The sequence below is a fragment of the Scophthalmus maximus genome, chromosome 3, assembly GCF_022379125.1.
Source record: "Scophthalmus maximus strain ysfricsl-2021 chromosome 3, ASM2237912v1, whole genome shotgun sequence".
NCBI classification, from domain to species: Eukaryota; Metazoa; Chordata; class Actinopteri; order Pleuronectiformes; family Scophthalmidae; genus Scophthalmus; species Scophthalmus maximus.
In genome coordinates this window covers 4,601,924-4,617,011 of record NC_061517.1, presented here as the reverse complement: position 1 = coordinate 4,617,011, position 15,088 = coordinate 4,601,924, and the positions used below count along the sequence as shown (strand labels likewise).

Genomic DNA, 15,088 nt, shown 5'->3' with positions numbered 1-15,088 from the left:
GTGCTCCTGTGCCACGTCAAGAAAAAAAAACGACGCCGAGAGGAGACAGGGAAGCATTTCAGTTCAGCTATGCACTTCTTCTCCTTCAGCGGTAAATATTTCATGCGCGGCGCCGGTCTCGTCCGCTCTTTCCCTCACGTGAGGCCGTCCTCATGCCAGGTCACCGAGTGCTTTCCACGGAAGAACAGGGCGATGGAAAAGAATAAAAGTAAAAACCTTTCCACGATGGGGCTGAAAAAAATGCGTCGCTCGAAATACAAGTGAGCCGGATCGTCTGCTGAGTTAGATATGGCAAACTATGTGAAGTTATGTCTGCACGGCGTCACGCGTCTCAAATCGCGGTCGCAACACTCGACGCCGACGATTAACATAAGCAAAATGAGCCAATTGGTTAAAATGCCCTCAAGCAAATAGACTGAGATCCAATCACATCAGAAGGATTTGATTTGAATACCATTTGTAACTAAAACAGACAACATTACTAGAAGCATGGGGGGGGGGGGAGATGTTCTGATTAATTAGGATTTTTATTTTGTCTCGTAAAATCTTTGCGTCGTGTTGCGAACTTGCTGGATGTCGAAGAGATGTAAGATCCCCGGATGCGTTGTGAGCGGTGGTTTGAGCCACTTTGGTGATCAGCTGATCAAAACTAAAATTGATCCAATATGGACTTTGTTAAACGTAATCAAATGAATATGGGAGATCAGCACCTTTATACAAGCCTAATTTAATTTTCAGCCACTACTGCAGATGCTATAATACATTTTAACTGTAACTTTAATGATCAACCTGGGAACAACCGCAAAGCCTGGTTCCTATTCTGCATATAGTATATATCTCTCTAACATCTACTGGAAGGCCGACGGGAATGTGTCATCTGTAAAAAAAAACAAAAAAAAATGTCATGGAACTCCATCAAATAGTTGAGGAGATATTTCTCGACTTGACCAACGGACGCTGGCATCAAGACATTTTTAATTTACTTATGTTTTTACCCTTTGTTTTTCTACTTTTGTTTGATCTCAATGGACCTTTGACAAGTGGTGTACTGTATATATGGTGTGGCATGGCAATGGTTCCAAAATAAAATAGACAACTTCATTATGAGGAACCACATGCACATACACAGTCACACCAACACAAATCCACTACTTAGTCAGGTGATTCCCCCCCCCCCCCGCTTACCACACAGATCATGGATGACGTCCAGCGATGACGACCAGGAGTAGCGCTCTACTCCCCCCTGAGAGAGAGAAGGTGGCAGTGCCTCCAGCTCATACTCCCCACGCTTCTTCCAGTACATGAACATTGTCCCTTTTTTTCAAACAGCTAGAGCTCAATAGCAATCAACATGGCTTAACTGACGACCTGATCCGAGGGAGCCCGCGGTGTGACCTGTTGAACCGATACCGCCCAACCGGCCCCCGACCCTCCGGCGACTCCTGCAGACAATCAGTGCGCCCCTCTCATCAACCATCTTTGTAACATAAAACCTGCCAGCCCAGGCTCAGCTTTAAACTCTGCCAACTGCCAACACGTTTGTTCAAAATCTCCACCTGCGCAATGACCTCATCCAGCTAAACCACAAAAGACACTTTGAACCTTGTCCAAGTCTGATTCTACTTCCAAGGCCGGTCCAGGGGAGCAGACGGCCTTCCCTTAAGTACAATCCATTTCATCTCCAGGGGACCGTGTTATTGACTCTAAATCTGGAATAAGCGTCACCATGCTGCCATCCAGGTTCTAACAGGCAGATCTTAAATGGGCAACGAGTGGTGTTATCGGCCAAAGGTCTGTCCACAAAGCAAAGACTAATGTCAACATGTCCCTTTCCCTGTTGATTTAGTGGAATGTACAGTCCCCCACTAATAATCTACCAAAAGCCACCCACGGAGAGCTGTCAAGCCCCAAATGCTGCCCTCTCCTAATCCATTTAACCGAGCTATTCCTGGCTAAATTGCAGACGTCCAACTGCTAAAAGGTGTCGCGAACGCCAATCTCCGGCAGCGAGTGCAGTCGCCTCTGCCGTCGCCGTCGCCGTCCCCGAGCCGCCGCTTCATCCGGCACAAAGTTTCTCAGACTGTACAAAACTTGAGTGTGAGGCAAGCTGCTCATGTTAAAGCTCTGTGTAGGATCTCCCAGTGATAGGGGGGCTTACTGCCCACTCCATCAAGACAAGTGTTGTATTCATGCGGAGGTGAGTTGCATGCTGGGACGGGCAATCTGGGCCAATGGCTTTTGGACTGGGTGACACAAAGATCCCTTTTAGACCCCCTCCCACATCCAGAGTGAACTTTCTTTATGTTTTGCGCAGACTGTAAAAGGCCGACATTTTTCCGCATTAATTACTGCCCGCGCCTTTTATGTCCCTCAAAGATTTATTCCTCTTTATGAATGCACCGACTCTGTGGCGAATGAGCTCAGTTATTTCTGTGGAGGTACAATCGACACATTGGCCCCGGCGGACATGAGGAAACCCCCTAAACGGGCGAAAGGAGTCCCATTAAGAGATGCTTAACTGAGACAATGCTTTTCCACTCCTCCAATATCTTTGAAAAACCGCCGAAGGGTTAAAACGACATGCAGTTGGATACCTCAAGTCAAGGCATAATATTTTCCCCAGCGTTTGCTGATGCACTGCTATTATGCGTCTAAAACGGGAGAAGAAATACTGTGAGAATGTACTGTGCCGGCGAAGAGAAGGGAGGGACGTTGTCACACACAACGACCCACATGTCCAATTTTGGGATGAGAAATTAGAGGGTAGGTTGGGAGCCGGTTTGCTGCGCAGCTCTGGGCTTTGCAGACATATGGTAATAATCTGAAGCAGCTTTGAGCACGCGGCTTCCCTTTTAATGAAGAGAGCAGTCGTGCAGCATGAGAACCGGGCTGCAAACACAAGGGCCAATTTCCACCTACTGCAGAAACAAAGAGGGCAGCAGAGGAGGCATCGGACAGCCGGGCTTTCATCATCATCCGTCTGATCACCCTTTATGAAAGACAAAAAGAAGCTTTTTGGCCAGATGTGGTACGGCTGTAAAGTGCCTCCCCCGTTGCGGTACTACTTGTATTCAAATGCATCACAAAAACACACGCGGGCTATGAAAAAAAATCTTGTTCACATCAGTTCAGGAATCTACGTGAACACAACGTCGGCAGCTGAGCGCCGACACAGGCTGCGCTTTCTGGCAGGGTTTGGATGCAGTCATCCGTTCCAGAGCCAAAGTCTAATGACGACCAGGATGTAGGTGAATCTACTTTTTCCACCAGCGACACACACACACACACACACACACACACACACACACACACACACACACACACACACACACACACACACACACACACACACACACACACACACACACACACACACACACACACACACACACACACACACACACACACACACACACACACACACACACACACACACAGTCTTTTCCTGTTCCCATTGTGTTTTATCTTCTTGAAAGAAGAACTCCACCTATTCTCGACTGGACTTCTCGCAAAGTTGGGCGACTTTCCAGAGCCAGACTTAAATGAAAAATAAATAAATGAACGGTGGAAATGGAAGCAGCAGAGGCTCAGCCTGGCATCGCCAGACCAAATCACATTTGCGAATGAATGGTTCGGGGGGGGGGAGGGGTAGGGGGCAGACCCCGTCTGCAAGAGCGAATAAACATGAGCCCTGTGATTGATCTGGTTTCCAGACCGGCGGAGGCTGCGATATTCTGAGGTTTTAGTCTCACACATGGGCCAAGCTCCAAAAAACACTGCATCCTACAGCACCCACAATGCAACGGGACAGCGTCTCTGATCTAATGCTCACTGCCTCCCAAATGCCCTCATCCTTCTGAGCCAACGCCCACCCCCACATTGTAGAGCAAGTGTTCCCTTAAAGGTCTGAAGCTGAAGAAACCCGGGTAGATTTTAACACTGGAAAAGTTTCTCCAGAGCCACGGAGACAGACTCTCCTCGTAACATGTGAACTGAGCTTACTTTGAAAAATGAGTTCAAAAGGGGGTGTGGCCATCTAAATCACCAACGCTGCTTTCATGGTGCACTGAAGCCCAGATATTGTTCCTCTTGACATGTTCCGGAGACGTTCTTGCCAGTCCCCATAGTGAGAACCGAGGAGATTGACCGGCGAGCGAGTGGGCCGCTCTATCCCGGCACCACCCGCCGTCTGAGCGAAATGTTCCTGCTGTTGTGAGCGCTCCTCGACTCGGAAAACTCTCCTGCTGTGTGAACGGCAAACGGTCCGGAGACAAGTATTTTGGTAATCGCACCTGCATGGGACATTCTCATTGGAAGAAAAATGGAAGAGAGTCTGGAAACCTCACAGTGACGACACCGAGAGATAAGTAACAGCAGACATACAAGGGTCAGACATGTGAACAGACATCGATCTTCTTATTCAACAGCTAAAGTGAATGAGCGTTTTCCCACCAAAACATCCAACTATTCCTTTTAATACAGCAGAGTTTTCACTGTAAACACTCCAAAACCCATAAGTGCATATATGTATTTCCCACACTAGCAGAGCAAACCTCGGGGGTTAATTTTAGCGTGCGACAGAAAAGACAGCGGGCGGAACCCTCCCCTGAATGAGCCGGCGTCTCAACACAACCGCACTCGCTAAAGTATTAATGGTGTGTTGAGAAATGGGAGTGTGTGTGTGAGCGGCTGCAGTGCGACAAGACTGTAAACGAGCCGGTCGGCGTTCGTGCGCTCTGGAGGGGGGAGGGGGGTGGGAAGGGGTTTCTCACTGTGTGAGAGCCGGAGCGTTGACGGAGGGGGTGCAGTCGAAGGGCTCGTGCGTGCCCATGTGGAGGAGGTTCGGGGCTATATTTAGCGAGGTGGCCCATCAAACGGGCCGAGGGGTTAACCCCTTCGCCGGCAAACTGGGACTGGATTTAGAACTTCCCCGTGTGACTTCTCCGGAAAGAAAAATGCAGATGATTCAAGTCCACTTCTGCTTCAGAGCCCCTCTCGGAGAAGGCCCCATCCAGGGAGGCTGGATGCGGCAGCGCAGCACCAGTTTGTCACTGCGAGGCACGTTGTGCATTTGAAACACACCCCCCTCGAACCAGCGGTTCGAAAGGGAGGGACAAGCAGCCGCTCCTCGGCTTGTTGATGGGCATAATCCCGTAATTGAAACAATCTGGTTGAAATTGCAGTGGGGGCCGAGAGTTGAGAAGCCAATGACAGACTCGACGGGGGGAATCCAAAACACTTATTCCATAAAAGTACAGTTATTGTCGCGTGGAAGGCTGCGGCGCGCATAAACAGTCATTTATGCCGGGGTGGAGGTTAAGACGTGTGGAAGGACACAAGCGGAGGTAACCGTTGTGTTTCTGGAGTTGAAGAAGGTCTATGTGTGCGCGCGTGTGTGTGTGTGTGTGTCTGTGTGTGTGTGTCTGTGTGTGTGTGTGTGTGTGTGAGATCAGAGCAGGACAAGGACAGAGAATACACCCCTAAGGGCAAAAACAAACGTACACCCTATGAAATATGAACTCGAGGGACAATCTGTGAAGCAACGTCCCGCAAAAAAAAACGGACAATAGCAGCAGCACACCGTGCCGGGAAAGGAGGGTAAGAGACTCGACACAACAGCATCCGCTTCTGTTCACCGTCAGACATTTTTCTCTTCTTTGTCAGGGGAAAAAGACGAGAAGCCTCCAGCCGGGAGCGCGACTTCGGCTGTGGCGGTGAACGGCGAAGAAACCGGCAGAGAGCCACAGCGCCTGTCACGAAATGTGATGAGTCACCTGTATCAAAGTCCGCTGCATTAGAAGGGGGGGGGGGGGTTTCGTTTTGGAGAAATTATTTCGATAGAAAATATCGGCTTCATTTCAGGATTTTTCTATAGCTCATTGTTTTGTTTTGGGGGTTTATTGGTCCATACCTTTACTTTTGTGCAACAGTGCGTTTACATCTAAAAACCCGATTATATCAGGGTTAAGGCGATACCCCGGTTTCTCAGACACCTTACCCCGGCTAAATTCTGAGTTCTCATACCAAGTACACAGACCTAGATATCGTCACCGGGGGTATTCGTGCATGTATACACCTTAACCGGGGGTAAGCTCGGGTTATAGGGTTGTAGGTTATAACCGCCCCTCCCCCACTCGCAGGAAGCAACAGCGCCGAAAAGCAGCAGCAAACAACACAAAGCTTCACCCTTGAACCCGAGGACTTCGCCGCGGCGAGTCACGTTACTGAGGCAAAGGGAACGTACGAAATGCACGGCGCGGAAAAGCCTTATTCAAGTTGTACGCTGGCAGTGCGCCACCTACTGTACCGGAGGCGGCGTTACTCCCGTCATTCTTTCCACCCTTCGCCGCTCATGTATACGGGGATTTACTGCTGTGCATGTAGCCATCACGGTGGTACATTTCTCCCACGAGGAGGTGAGCAGTGCTCAGCCTTTGAGCTAAGGTGAGGAGTTCGCACATTCGGAAGGAGCTCGGCGTAGAACGGCTGCTCCTTTGTGTCAAAAAAGGGGGTCAGTCGAGGTGATTCGGGCATGATGCCAGCCGGGCGCCTTCCTTCTGAGGTTTACCTGGCACACCCAGCTCGGAGGAGACCTAGAGGTAGGGCCGAGAACTAGCTGGAAGGACGTTATATCCCATCTGGTCTGGGAGCGACTCGGGATCCCCCAGGAGGAGCTGGAAAGCCTCGGCCCGGGGGAGAGGGGTGTCTGGGGTACGCCGCTTATCCGGCTGCCTCGCCGACCCGATCCCGGGTAGGCAGAAGGAGACGGAGGGATGTGAGCGCTGTCCTTAGAATTGTCCGAATGTCACCGGCACCGTCAGTTGGCTAATTCCCAAGAAGGAAAGACGTTCGTCCAAACACAAAGCATCTGCCATTTCCAGCGCGTAGGTTGAAGGTAGAGGACTTTGAAAAAAACCCTTAAAGGTCGGAAGTAGAAAAAGGAGACACCGGGTCGATGGCGGGTTTATGCCCCGCCGTCTAGATCTGGCGAGTCCGAGTTGTGGTCAGCGTTTTTAAAAGGGGAACAAATGAAGAAAGAGACTCTAACAGCAGTGTTCAAATAACAAGGCTCCTAGAGTCTTGTTTTTTTCCACACTGCTGCTGCGAATTTGATAGTTATGAATGCAAAAGAAAAAAAAAAAGTGTTTTTGTTCCGTGAGACCTTAATGAACTCCGTGCTCTGGCCAAACCCGCATATAGGAAGTGCAGAACAGAAATGATGAGACAGAAGGAAGGAAATCCATTTTCTCTCTCAAACACAGCGAAGCGGATTCAAAGAGTCACCGCCCGGGTGATTGATTTGTTTTATCACAATCTGTGACTTGGATCAGATTCAAATCAGGCCTCATTACACGGTTCACCAGTATTTACTGCGGTGCGAGAAAAAGGCAAACTTACTGAGCCGTTTCTGTTTTTCCTTCTTACCAGAATCACAATCAAACCACTACCACCAGAGCCACGGAAAAGCTATTACCGAGCCTGGCAAAGTCAGATGCGGAGCAGGGCCTTCGTAGAAAACCAATGGATGGTTGCCGTGCAAAGATATTGCGCATGACGGCGGAGTCATCGTTCTGGAAGCGGTTGGAGACAAGGGAGAAAAAAACAAACACTGTGACCCGGTGCGCCGTCAGGAAAAGGCAGAAATGCAAAGAGGGGAAAAGAGAAAGGAAACTACTGTCGGGGGGGGGGAAAAAAAAAAAAAGAAGTGGAACAATGGAAAGACAAGCACGAAGACGGAAGTTGGAACTGTAACAAGCCACGAGTCCCCAACCGAGATCACCGACACTGGCACAACACGGCACGAGAGCACAAGGTTGCACCTGCCTCGTCAGCCTCGGGTGTGTCGCGGCAGAAAGGCTCAGCGGTCCAAACGTTCCCCTCGGCGCTCGGCAGCTTTTTCACACGACTCTGCTAAAATACAAAACCGCCGCGGCTCGGGGTCCTTTCAGAAGCCGCGGAGCTGTACCCTCGGCAGCCGAGGTTGCCGTAGAGTCTTGCCGCGAGTGTTCAAATGTCCCTTTTCTGCTGAGGAGGACCGTGTGATCCGATCGAAAAGCACCGGAGCCCAAACGCAAACATCCCACGATCTCCAATCTTTGAGGTGAGACCCTTTTCCACGACTGCTGTTTCCAGAGACAGAAATGAACCGTGAACTTTTATGCCAAATAATGGTAAAAAAAAAAAAAAAGTTCACAAATGATAGAAACTCCAGTGTCCACAAATCCATGTCAACCGGGCAAACTCTATACCTTCTGATGAAGATCATGTAACAGGATCGAAAGCGTCAGAACAGCTGCGGAATCAGCCTTGCACAGCGAGACCCTTTTTGGTTTTTTCGTCCCTTCCACCAAAGCCGAAGGCTCGGCTTTAAAGGCCGACATGGATGACAAACTTGAGAAACTTGGAAATGTAATACGGCTACAATCACGTGATTTCAAATCGAAAGCTCCAGAACAAGCCACTAAAGGGACCTCGTGATGATATTGATCTCTCGACTGCTGGATTCCCAGAGTCAAGATTGAACTTCGGCTCTAAAAGCCAATCGCTCAAGTGACGAGAAGACGCGGACGTCTGAACGTCTGCCGGTTCAAGGCCACATGGCCAAACTCCCATCTGCTAAAGGAAGACCAGTTCGATACGACTGAAAGCTCCAGGCGAGCGGCGACTGTACATGGGCCTCTGGGTGAGAGTCGACTGATGTCTCCGAGGTCCATGACTTTGAATCTCCACGCCATGAAAAAGAAGAAAAGGACAAGAAAACCCTTCGGGTGCGAAGAGAAATTTTAAAATCATAGCATCTACGGTTCCATCGGCTTCCAACAGCTACGAAATTGACCTTGGGGAAAGATTCACAGCTCATTTATAAGTTCGGACACTGTATTGATTGATGAATGAATCATTCAAATGGGTTTTTTAAGCAAATGTACGCATCCAGTTTCTTAGAATATGAGGATTTTTCTGTCAAAATGTCTTTGGGTTTTGGACTGTTGGTCCATTTGAAGTCGTCCCCTCGACTCTGATCGATGGTGACGGACCTCTTTCAGCCTTTTACGATAATTTATCGACTGTCGAGAAAATAACCCGGCCACATTAATCACCGACGCGAACGGTGATTTATCGGAGCCGCGGTGAGATCAACGGCCACAACTCTCCCAACGCTCTCCACATTGTTGTTCGCCTTCCAAACACCTGCGGCCGAACTCGCGGGGATTCTTCTGATACATCTGAAGATTGTTCTGGAGTATTCCGATACATCAGCTCATCAAGTGGCGTGTTGGAGACGCATAAGAAAAACCTGCTCACGACAGCAATCGATTTTTTGAGCCAGAGCACCGTGTGCTCTCCAGGCACATGTCCTCATTTATTGTGGAAAACCGCTACCTCGACGCCAGAACAGTGAATCACGCGAGCGAGCGCGCGAGCGCGGAGCCCGGGTCTTTCTCGTCCTCCTGTTTTTGTTTTTCGCCGGTGGACGGAGACCAGACGAGACATCTGGTCCCAGATTAGACCATGTGTGTTTAAGACGAGGCTTAAGACTCCGGTGGCCTGGAACACGGGGGGGGGGGGGGATGGGGTGGACAGGGCGGGTGGGGGTTCCTCCAGACTCAACCAATTAACCAATTACGGCTGCTAAACTCCAGCGTATGAACCTGTGAACCGCCGGCACACACACCGTACATCTAGGGCTGCATCCAACGATTCTTTTCATCATAATCGATTCATCCGTTTGGTCCAGAAACTGTCGTTCGCGTTTCCCAAAACCCCCGACATGATACTACCTGAACCGATTAATCGATTGTCAAAATTGTTGGCGATTAATTTACATGTCGGTTACTCATCGCAACTTTTGTTTGCACACTTTACCCGATTACCTTATCAGAATATTAATATTATGATAACTGAGCAAAATAGAAATCCACTGGTTCCAGCTTCTCAAATGTGAATATTTACGTGCTTCCTTAATCGTCTACAAATAAAAAGTCATCCTCTTTAAGTTTTTGGACACAACTGACTATTAATACGTCATGTTGGGATCTGGGAAACTGCAACGAGCATATTTTCTTTTCACTATTTAAACTGCAGATGAATCGATTGCTGGGGGGTAAAAAAAAACAAATTAAGTTGCAGCCATAGACCAGAAGAGTAGATGTAACAATATGCACTTTGATCTGATTCATGAGCTTGGAGGAGGACAGATGACAGGTCTGGGGGGGGGACTACGATAGATGATAATGTTAGTTTGGAGATTTACAGGAGGTGATATTTATCATCCGAGTGTTCGGCTGCAGAGTTGTCCCTTCATGACCTGGGGGGGGGGGGAGGACTTCAGATCAGACTGTCCTCTCTGTGAATAAACCTCTGCCTCCAGCTGGGATCATTTGCTCAGGTCACTTGCCAAATATCCAGCCGTTAACTTTTTCTGATGAAAGGCATGAAACAAAGATCATGGTGACTGAGGATCAAAAGCCCCCCCACCCCCCCTTTACTTCCTTCCTTCCTACCGGAGTTCTGCAGGAGGAACCCGGTGCACCAGGTGGGTGAACAAAGCTCCCAGGTGATTTCTAAGATGCTGACTTTGGGCAACAACAGCTCGACAAGGTGTTGAATCTGTGTGTGTGGGGGGGGGGGGGGGGGGGGTGATCAATGCTCTGACTGCATGAATTAATCCATTTCTTTTACTTACTCAGTCGTAACCGGAGACCCAGCCAGCTCCTTGGTGGCGACTTGTGCAGAACTGAATTCATGGTCCACTTGTTTGGCACCATTGACGCATGCGATCCTTCTTGGGGATGAAAAAGAGAAGCCTCCCCTCCCCTCCTCCCCTGCACCAGCACCAGCAGCAGCAGCAGCTCCCCGTCGGTGTGTCGGTGCTGCAGGTTCAGTGTTGATCACCCGGCGACGTTTAATTCGCAGTCTTCACTCGGGCATGTTCACACTCCTCCTCGGAAACGCGGTGCGCCCCGGGGCTGCAGGATCCGGTCGGCGGCGGCGCGCACAATGCTGCGCGTTGGAAAAGACTGACACACACACACACACACACACACACAACATGCCTCGGTTCATATACGACGGGAATGTCTCACACAGGTCCGATAAGATCCGAGCTGCAGCAGCTGCTGCTGCGCGCCGCGCGCCGACCTGTTGCTCGGCTGCGAGGAAAGAAAGGAACCGTCGACGTCCCCGGCGGCGGACAACGTTGGGTTTTGGTTGTTTTTTGTTCAGTGCAGCTCGGTCGGCGCAGAGTCGGGGTTGTGCGAGGAGGAAGACGAAGAAGCAGAGGAAGAAGAAGAAGAAGAACCCGTCTCCGGGTCTTCGGAGCCGTGGATCGGTGGATTTCCGTGGATTAGGAACTTTGCGCAGCGCGCGGCTGAAGTTGAAAACACATCGTCGGCTCCTGCTTCGCTTCGTCTCGCCGCCTCCTCCTCCTCCTCCTCCTCGGATCAACCATCGGCTCCCTCCATTCATTCACACAGACCTGGCTCCACAAAGACCGCAGCAGCAGCAGCTCCTCTTGAAACGTGGCGCAGCGCCGCAGCTAGAGGCGCCAGAGAGACACACACACACACACACACACACACACACACACACACACAGAGAGACACACACACACACACACACACACACACACAGACAGACACACACACACAGAGACACACACACTCACACACACACTCACGTCCACTCACACACAGACACTCACACGTCCACTCACACACAGACACTCACACGTCCACTCACACACACACACACACACACACACACACACACACACACACACACACACACACACACACACACACACACACACACACACACACAGAGACAGACAGACAGACACCAAACACACACACTCACAGACACACACACACACACGGCGTCTGTGTCTGTGTGTGACTGACTTTGTCCAAAGCGCATTCAGGCATGGGCGGATTAACCAAAAGGGCCCCGGCCCCCCCTGACCCCCCAGGGCCCGGAGCCAGAGCCTCAGCTATGAAGTGACTGTTATAATAATTCCCGTTTTTGAAAGTCACGGGGCTCCGTTATAAGATGACAGACAACCACAAAGAGACACGAAGCCACTACAGAGAGATGCAAAGGAGACACAAAGCGCCCATAAACAGACAAATGAACACAGAGATCAAAAAGAAAACATGAAGAGACATGTTACAAGTATAAGAACTATGAAAAAGGACCATAAAGACCCAAACCTTAACCACAAAGAGACAAGAAACAACCGTCACCTTGGTGAAGAATCCTTCAAACAATTCCTGTTTTCCTCCAAACATGTAATCGCCCGTTACCACGTTCCGAGTCCCGTCTTTGTTGAGAACTTCAGGCAAATCCGTCCATAACTTTTTGAGTAATCCTGTTAAAACAGACAATGTTAAACGCACAAATCAAACGTATCACATAACATAAACCATTTTTTTTTAAATTGACCGAAAAAGACACAAAACGACCATTAAGAGACATGATAGTACAACAAACATAAGAAAAATGACCATAAAGAGACACAAAACAAGACCAAATGACCATAAAGACACGAAAACAAGACAAAATGACCATAAAGAGACACAAAACAAGACCAAATGACCATAAAGACACGAAAACAAGACAAAATGACCATAAAGACACGAAAACAAGACAAAATGACCATAAAGAGACATGAAACTACTACAAACGTGAAAAAATTACCATAAAAGGGAATGAAACTACAGCAAACGTGAGATAAATGGTCATAAAGGCACATAAAACAGGACAAAATGATGATAAAGAGACACAAAACAAGACAAAACGACCATAAAGAGACATGAAACTACTACAAACATGAAAAATAAAAACCAAAATAAGAGACAAAATGATCATATAAACACACTGAATGGCCATTAACAGACATAAAAACAGACTAAATGACCATAGAGAGACAAAACGACCATAAAGAGAAAATAAAATGACTAAAATTACAAAAATGACGTATATGAAATATGGAAAAACGACCATTAAGTCGGGTCAGCCAATCTAAAAATAGTCAAAGGGATGAAGTTTAAATTTTAAAGGTGAAGTTAGAAATACGTGACACAACAAAGCAGGCGACTGCCCGGGGGCCCTGAGTTTATTAATCAGACTACCACACATGAAATCTGAGGACAAATATACAGGAAATATGAAGGAAACAGGAAGTTAAAAAAGGGGGTGGGGGGATGCACGGCTCATGTTTTGTCAAAAATCAAAGCATATCACGAAAATAGTGCAACGAAATGTGTGGAGTGATGTGAGCAATGGTGACGTGTTTCTCCACTCACCAGCACCGTTCTCGTCTTCGCCGGCGGCAGATGATACACAAGGACGATGGAGGGTTGAAAAACACGACCTGACGTCGCCGCACCACTTTGGCCTGTTGGGCCGGTTTCATCCTTCACACTTTTCTGCCTTCAGTCTTAAAGAAACGGCCTCAACCCGGATCGTGAGCATCGCCGATTCTGACTGGAGCAGCACCTGATACACTGATCCACCCGGCTGAGTTATGTTCTTACGCGATCAGTTAATGATCTGCTCTGCAAAAATAGCAAAAGAAAAATGCCAGTTTACTAAAGTCCAAGTTTGTCTTTTACGCAGCTTGTGGCGATCAAGTGCCCAGAACTCAAAATTATCAATTTACCGGAAGCTGTAACAAGGGAGTCATTTGGTATTTTTGCTATTCATCAAAATTGTAATCTGTCATTGGACCAATTGACTAATCATTTTAGCTCTAATCCTGTTTTTGAATTTATGCTCCAGTTGATTTGTTTCTTCCTCTTTCTAATTTTGGTGCCAGGTAAGTTTTACACATTCTAAACTTTGAAGGTTTGCACCTAAAATCGTCAGGTAACGAACTCCACGTCTCTCATACCATATTATACATGTGATAATCAATGCACTGAATTTTTTAATCTTGCATGGGACTGCGTTGCACGGACGTGTGTTGTTATTCCAGGCTGTTTCATGGTAACCGCTGCAGTGGGATTCCTCTTTGGTTTGCACGAGGTCTATATGGGAAAACATCTGACGTGACAAAGCCAAAACAATGACTCTGCCAAAATGCCGCTGCGCTGTGTTTGTATGCAGCAGCCCACAGACTCAATAAAGAGGCGGAGGGCAGCGAACAAAGAGGAGCAGAAAGGGGGCAGAGAGAGAGGGGGACGTTAAAACAGCCCACTTAACAAAATTAGAAATTCTCCAGTGCCTGAGTGGTTGTTTACGACCCCCAAGTGTCCTTCAAACCCACCGGACAGATCATGTGAATGTCAGTTATACGGCGTCTGAGCGAATTCTTGAATTAACCTTCGTTTCCCTTTTTAAAGCCGTCACCAAACATTAAAGTTCCTCTTTGATAAGACAGACATTACTGCACCCTTCTACCTGCAAACTCTCAACACATATTTGCCGCCCCCTTGTGGCACAAAATGTAGCACCAAACTTATCACTACCCCCCCCCACCTCATCTTTGATACCCCACATAAGAAATAAAAATGTACAAAAACATGAATGTTAAGTGGAGCAACACTTTAGTGACTATTTAACAAACTAAAGCACAACAGGTAAAGCAGGGTTTGTCTGCAATAAGAAATAGAGAATATTTCACTCCAACATTTGACTGACATTACCAAAAACCAATACTGTATCTCTGTTCTCTGTTTTTCTACTTTAGTGTTGGAAGCAAACATGAATTTTGAAGTGAACATTTTATCCCAAACTGTCGAACACGAACAAGCTTCTGTCTGAGTCCGTAACTACACTGTGAACTGTGAGAGAGGGGGAGACTGGTCAAATGGGCATTGACCTGATTGAAATCTACATGGGTGCAAGACAATACAGCTGTTTTCAGACGTGAACTCCAGGGACTGTCCGGAAAATTGGGTTCAATAATTTTTTCAGAGTTTGCCTTTCACATGTGAGGAACGCAGCAGGAGATTGTCTGAGTCAGACGCGTTCACATCAACAGGCGCAGTTCCGGAACATTCGCCCGTGTCTGGGGTAGAGCACGAAGGAAGGAAGGAAGGAAGGACGTGATGATGATTTACAAACATTTTTTTAACTACGGGGGTTG

The 15,088-nt window shown here is 48.2% G+C and overlaps 1 protein-coding gene across 2 annotated transcripts in view; it reads right to left on the bottom strand.

The window, feature by feature from the left end:
* The window catches only part of plekhg5b (pleckstrin homology domain containing, family G (with RhoGef domain) member 5b), a 69,299-nt gene extending 54,859 nt beyond the window's left edge, over positions 1 to 14,440 (bottom strand). Inside the window, exons 1-3 of one of the 2 annotated variants that reach the window (XM_035644384.2) lie at positions 13,305 to 14,440; positions 12,243 to 12,367; positions 10,685 to 11,018 (exon numbers count right to left, since the gene is read on the bottom strand). In XM_035644384.2, coding sequence (XP_035500277.2) covers positions 10,685 to 10,766 — 82 coding nt within the window. In that variant the 5' untranslated portion in view covers positions 10,767 to 11,018; positions 12,243 to 12,367; positions 13,305 to 14,440. Of the gene's footprint in view, positions 1 to 10,684; positions 11,019 to 11,139; positions 11,541 to 12,242; positions 12,368 to 13,304 lie in introns of those variants that run through there. The other variant, XM_035644385.2, reaches the window with a different exon arrangement.
* Positions 14,441 to 15,088: the final 648 nt, after the last annotated feature.